The sequence below is a fragment of the Arachis ipaensis genome, chromosome B02, assembly GCF_000816755.2.
Source record: "Arachis ipaensis cultivar K30076 chromosome B02, Araip1.1, whole genome shotgun sequence".
Lineage (NCBI taxonomy): Eukaryota > Viridiplantae > Streptophyta > Magnoliopsida > Fabales > Fabaceae > Arachis > Arachis ipaensis.
Window position 1 is genome coordinate 101,404,339 of NC_029786.2, and position 6,193 is coordinate 101,410,531.

Sequence of the window (6,193 nt, forward strand, 5' to 3'; positions counted from 1 at the left end):
ACCCTTTCTTTACCTTGACCAAATGCCTAAATACCCTTCCCCAAATGACTAACTAATCCCGTCCCCACTTCTCTCCATCCGCCGCTGAGCTCTGCCGCCGCCGTCGTCTTCCCATCTCCTTCTTGTTTTCGTCGCCGTCGCCTTCGCCTTCACGTCGTGCTCGCATCCACCCGTCGCGCTCCTCTTCCAGTTCCGGCCGTCGCGGGTTTTTTATTCTTCCGCCCGTCTCGTTCTAGTACCGTCGTGCTCGCCTTCCAGTTTCTGGTAGGTGTAGTCGTCTCCTCTTTGATACTTGCTGTGATTTTTCATTTTCACTTTTTGTTGATGGTCTCTGTGTTGCGGTGGTTGCTGGTTTCTGTGTTGTGGTTGTTGTGTTCCAGTTTCTGGTTGCTGTGTTTTTTTCGGGGTTTATCAAATTTTTTGCTATTGCCTAGTTGTTCTTGCTGCAGGTTGCTGTGTTGCTTTTGCTATTTGTTAATTTGTTAAGTTGTTAGTCACTTAATTGCTGTTGTATTAGGTGTTATTAAATTTTTGGCAATGTTGTTGACTTATTATTCATTGCTGCTGCCTAGTTTTTCTTGCCATTAGGTTATTTGTTCTTGTTATTGGTTTTCTAGGTGTTGGTCATTGGATTAATTAGTGTATTTTTAAGATTTACTTTAGAATATAATTATGTTTTTGTGTGTTTATTTATAATTCGATTATTTTGGTTGAACCACCGAACCAGTTAACTAGTACCCGTGGCCATGGCGATGAGGGCGGCAGCGTTGGCAGCTCCCGGAGGTTTGCGGCGGCTCTTCTGCACAAACACGACGAAGCCATCTTTGAGCTTCCCCTTCATTCCGCCCCCACAGGCGGGGGCGCAGCCAGCTCGGCCTATGGCGGAACCCAACACCAACCTCTTCGTCTCTGGTCTGTTTCCCTCTTTACCTTCTCAATTTTTTTCCTCCTGAAGTTTTATGTTTTCTGTAATTTCCATTGAGTATTAATGAAACCCTCATGATTTTTGGAAAACTTAGTTTGTTGATGTAACTGCAGTAGAAAATAGAAAGTGATGTTTAAAGTCTTGGTTCTCTGCTGTTTTGGTATCTTCATCTGTTTTGTCGTGTTTGAAGTTTGGATCTACCATGGTTCTTAAGGTTTCGTATATAGATTATATGTTAGACTGCATTTGACTTGTTATTTGTGATTGTTTTGTGTTTGGATATGAATATGATTTGGGTTTAGCTCTTGTTAAGGAGTTAAATATAGAAAGTTTTTGTGGGAAGACTAAAACTTCAAATTTATAAAGCATGTATTGTATGAAAAAAAGTATAAAAACATTAAAACTTTCTAAATGTGTTACCTTAGCAAGTGCCTTTAGCTAAACCCATATGCATATATGATATTATGATTTGTTAGCTAAATCGAACATGTTAGGTGTTGATTAGTGACACGAAGTTGGTGCGTTGCTAACTAGTTAATTGGGTTTTTGAAGTAAAACAATTGTCTAATGTCTAGTTAATTGGTTTGGAGACGTGGTTTAAAGGGAAAGATCTTCTAGTCTGAAACGCTTCACGCTTGATTAAAAATTCAGTCAATTCTAATGAGTGTTGTGTAATGTTCACATGACCCTATCCTTCACCTGTTTGAACGTGTTCCCATTCCAATAAAGAAAGTTTTTTAAAAGAAGCTTGTTGTGTTTCCTCTTGTTTCTTTCATTGATGCTGCTAACAAAAGTAGCTAGAGGTTATCCTGTATTTCAAATGTTGGATAACATGGCCCCTCCTCAATATTTTCTAAGGATTTGGACAAATTAATTGGTAAGATATGTAAATAATTCAAATTTGTTCCTGATAAAAATATAAATATGACAAGATAGTCCAGCACAAACACCGAGGAGGGATTACTTTTGTCCTACATTTTTTACTTATAGTTGTGCTTTTCTTATTTTTGTTTATTCAAGAAAATTAGAGACATTTAAGATTTTTGGGAAATCATATTCATCAAACTTATCACTAAATTGGATAGAAATAGAGAATCATATCATATTCTACTACATAACCAGAAGTAGAGAATGCATCTTACGAAAGCAGGGAAGATAGAGGTAGAACATGGACATGAAGAGGGAACAGGAAGAGATGGTTATTTGGACTTTGGAGTGGTAGAGTGTGTATATCTAATTAGAAAAAAATAGGATTTTTCCAAAATAGAAATTAAAATCACAAATATGCCCTTTTTTTTTGGAAAAAAGGGATGTCCTGCTTTATTTCCGTGATTTGGCTATCTTTCCAAGTAATACACCATCGGTTTGATTTATACTTCGTCACATGGACTGTTTTGTTGACCAAGTTATTTTTATGTTTGCCAAAACTTTCAGGGCTTAGCAAACGTACTACTTCAGAGAAGTTGAGAGATGAATTTGCAAAGTTTGGTGAAGTTGTTCACGGTTTGTTCTCCTTCTCTGAAAATTTGAACATTCAAGTTCATCAATTTCAACTATGGTTTTTTGTAGAATTATATGTATGCTTCGGAATCTACTACAAAACCATAACTTTCTCCCTTTTTCTGCTTTCAGCAAGGGTGGTAACTGACCGAGTATCAGGTTACTCTAAGGGGTTTGGTTTTGTGAAGTATGCCACTCTAGAAGATGCTGCAAAGGGCATCGAGGGCATGGATGGCAAGGTAAGCTGAATTAAACTCGATGCTTACTCCATGATCACGAGCCATATGACAAAGTTGATTTCTTGGTAGAGATTATTGTCTCAGATTTTTCTCTGCATGTATGTGTATTTTAACATGACAAGACACAATTTATAACTAATGATACTAATGCTTTAATAATATACAATAAACTTAAATGTTTCTTGTTTTTGCAAACACATTTCTTTGAATTTGAACTATATCTCATTTCTATTGTTTAGACACAGGTTTCCTGAAAATTGGTTTTAAAGTTTCCTTGCTATACCCTGTAGTTATTTTCTGGCTTGCAATGCCTGTATGAATATTCATAACCTGTAGATTATGTACGGATTGCCAAGCTCATGTACGTGTTTTATAGTTTGACATTTCAACTACAAATAATAAAATATGAATCTTGATCGACATTTAGATTTCTGATTTAAGAACTTGTCATGATCGAGTTCATCCTATAATATAAGAAGCATGGACACGCCATTGAGTTGCCCCGTCAAAGTTGGTGTTTCATTGGTTATAACATATTTGATGGATTTGTGTTTCTCGACAACATTTCTGGTTATGCAGTGCTTGCCTTATGCTATTGCTTTCAGCCACAGTTTCGTGGCTTATTTGAATAACCCTGACTGATATGTTTTGTGATGCAACACAGTTTTTGGATGGCTGGGTTATCTTTGCTGAGTACGCAAGGCCAAGACCTCCGCCGGGACAACCTGAAAACAATATGCCACCTCAATATGGGCGGCATTGATATCAGTTATAAGATTCTTGTGCCCGGTTGAATTGGTTCAGTATAAGTTGTTGCGAATGCAAAAAGCACAGAAGTATTATTTATGAGGGCAGGGACACGTGGGTGTTCTTTTTAATTACCTATAAAAGTTTTAGATTATTGTAATGGGAGATTCACCTTCCAGGACATTGTTATAACTTATAATGCAATGGTTCTCTTCCAACAGTACTGTGGTTATGATTGATCTGAAGTAACATGGCTTTAGTTACAGGGTGTTGGTGCTGATGTTTCGAGTTATTTGGATGCGCACAAGATATAACGGTGGTGATGGTAAAGTATAAGTATGCGATTGCATTATTTTGTAGAGTAAAGTGACATAAATATTTGAGTATTTATATTTTGGACAGATTAGTGTTTAAAGGAAAAAATACTAATAGTGTCCTTAAAAATAGTAGGCGTAGGCATATTATTTTTAAATTAGCTCTTATGATTAGAATAGAATGTCTTAATTTGTCCATGTTTGTTATTCTGAAGGATTTTTATTGGTATCTTTTTTTTTAGAGGCTTGTTACACATACAAGCTTTTTTGACTTACAAGTCTTATAAGTTGGCACAAGCCTAACAAAATATACGCCCATTACACTCCCACATTTAAGATTAAATACACGCACGTTATTCAACCACTTCCTATTTTCAAAGCGCGCTACTCACTATGCATTATGAACGACTCTTCTTCTTCCTCCATGAAAACGAGTTTTTTGCCAAATTTGTTCGATCTTCTTCGTGCGTTCTCTCTTTGTCTTTTTATTTGTTGTTTTACCTTCGTTTATCATTGGTATTCTTGCTTTGTTTTTTTTTTTTTTTTTTTCGATTTTTATGGTTTCTGAAATCAAGTTTTGAAATCGTTTTGAAGATAATGGAACTTTAGAAATATACCCAAACGATTATAGAAATACACCCAAAGGATTATAGAAATACACCCAAAAGATTTAAGAAATACACCCAAAATTCGTTGAAGTACACCTTATGCATAATATAGAACTCTTCCTCTTTCTCGTCCTCATCTTCTGCTGCTTCTTCTTCTTCATTTTCTTATTTCATATTCTCATAATTTTTTTTGGGAGGAAAAAATCAAACAAAGAAAAAAAAATACATAATGTTGCAATATCAAAAGAAGAATGAGGAGAAACACAACGATAAAAATGAAACACTTCAAAAACGATTTCAGAGTTTGATGTAAAAAAATAATGGAAATCGAGAATAATGAAAAAGAGAACAGAGAGAAAAACATATAAATGAAGAAGGAGAAAGAGAAGGTAAGAAATTCGAAAAAGGAAACGGAATCATTTCAAAAATTAAAAATCTATTAGAGGCGTGTTTGAGCATAATATCAATTAGAGGACTTGTAAGACTTGTATAACAGAATTACTTGTATGTAGAGATTAATTCTTTTTTTAATAATAGACTAATCTGTCCAATATATAAATTCTCAAATATTTATTTGTCACTTTATTTTATTTTGTATGCTATTTTATGTTTTGAATCTTAGAAGGTAAAAATTAATAATCATTGCGATTTGTATTATATTGTAATAATTTGAATATCTAATTCTTTCTTCGGGAATGAGATAAAAGTCATAAAACCGATTTAATTTAAATCATTTGAATCTGTAGATTAAAAGATAAATTTAAACCCTTACAAAATCGCAATCACTTGAATTAGATTGGATTAAATAATAAAATCAAATCAGTACCAATTGGGAATTAAATTGAAAAATAAAATCAGACACAACTTTTGTTTTTATATATAATTGGTGTAAAGTAATAAATAGTGTTCTGTTCTCTAAATTATAATAGGATTTATATTTCAACAATGAGAAAAATCTCCACTAAAAGATCGTCACTCCTTTCTTTTTTCTTTCTCTTGAAATTTTAATAAAAATGGTTCAAATTAATGATACTTGAAGAGAATCATACGGAGCAAGAAAGAAGGTATCCTATATGAGTTTGAATCTTAATAACCACTGCTAGGATTCGAACCTACGTGGCTTTAGTTGGAGGCAAATATTTTTGCCACTGGATCACATGCCTCAGCCACGATAAAACTTTTAAATATATGGTTTGTGTGAGTGTTTGATGTAACAGCCAAAGATGGTTGGCTGTCCAATTCATCTGGGAAAACGAAAAAAAACCCAACTATGAATAGTTGCATTATAAAAAAAAAGTAAATCACTTGCATATAGTCTAACAGTTCATTATCTGATTTCTTACTCAAGAGATTAGAAGTTTGAATTTTATTTTAGACAGAAAATATTAATCAGCCGTTTGTCCTTGAAAGAATGACCGGCGATGAATAAATTAGTCACCAAGTTTACGGATGCATGGATACCATTAAAAAAAAATTATTCAAAAAACAAACACTAGCTGTACACATATTTTAATCTCCCCCATTCGATATCGAATATCATAATGCACGAGAATTCATGCATGCTCGATTTGAAAATATAGAACCTTAGAAAGATCCCCTAATCCGAGGTATTATTGACTACACTTATTTATTTCTTTCTTTCTTCCTTGTACACGTTAATTCACGTACGCTGTCTGCTGATTTGAAAATTTTGAAAGGATAAGTGAGAGTAGCTTATTTGAAAGTCAATCTGTCACTAATGACGGACAAAAAGTTGGTAACCCATAACCAATTGAATTTGCACCTTACCTCCGATCCCACACACCACGAGGGTCCATGTGCCTCCGATCCACACTTATCTCGAATGCCTATGGTGTGGAC

At 34.5% G+C, this 6,193-nt stretch overlaps 1 protein-coding gene across 3 annotated transcripts; it reads left to right on the top strand.

The window, feature by feature from the left end:
• On the top strand, positions 40 to 3,676 carry LOC107626018 (glycine-rich RNA-binding protein 4, mitochondrial). 3 transcript variants are annotated; one of them, XM_016328780.2, is made up of 5 exons: positions 40 to 264; positions 728 to 912; positions 2,360 to 2,428; positions 2,558 to 2,664; positions 3,329 to 3,676. In XM_016328780.2, the coding sequence occupies exons 2-5, from the start codon at positions 747 to 749 to the stop codon at positions 3,425 to 3,427; spliced, it is 441 nt and encodes a 146-aa protein (XP_016184266.1). In that variant the 5' UTR covers positions 40 to 264; positions 728 to 746; the 3' UTR covers positions 3,428 to 3,676. The 3 variants fall into 3 exon arrangements, with proteins under 3 accessions (XP_016184266.1, XP_020972029.1, XP_016184267.1); XM_016328781.2 differs by lacking the exon at positions 40 to 264 and adding an exon at positions 374 to 386; XM_021116370.1 differs by lacking the exon at positions 2,360 to 2,428 and having other exon boundaries at positions 3,329 to 3,674.

Excerpts from the sequence above, each read along its gene's own strand:
- LOC107626018 (XM_016328780.2), top strand. The coding sequence starts at position 747 with ATGGCGATGAGGGCGGCAGCGTTGGCAGCTCCCGGAGGTTTGCGGCGG. Across the intron at positions 913-2,359 it reads CACCAACCTCTTCGTCTCTG|GGCTTAGCAAACGTACTACT; the intron begins GTCTGTTTCCCT and ends CAAAACTTTCAG. Across the intron at positions 2,665-3,328 it reads TCGAGGGCATGGATGGCAAG|TTTTTGGATGGCTGGGTTAT; the intron begins GTAAGCTGAATT and ends GATGCAACACAG.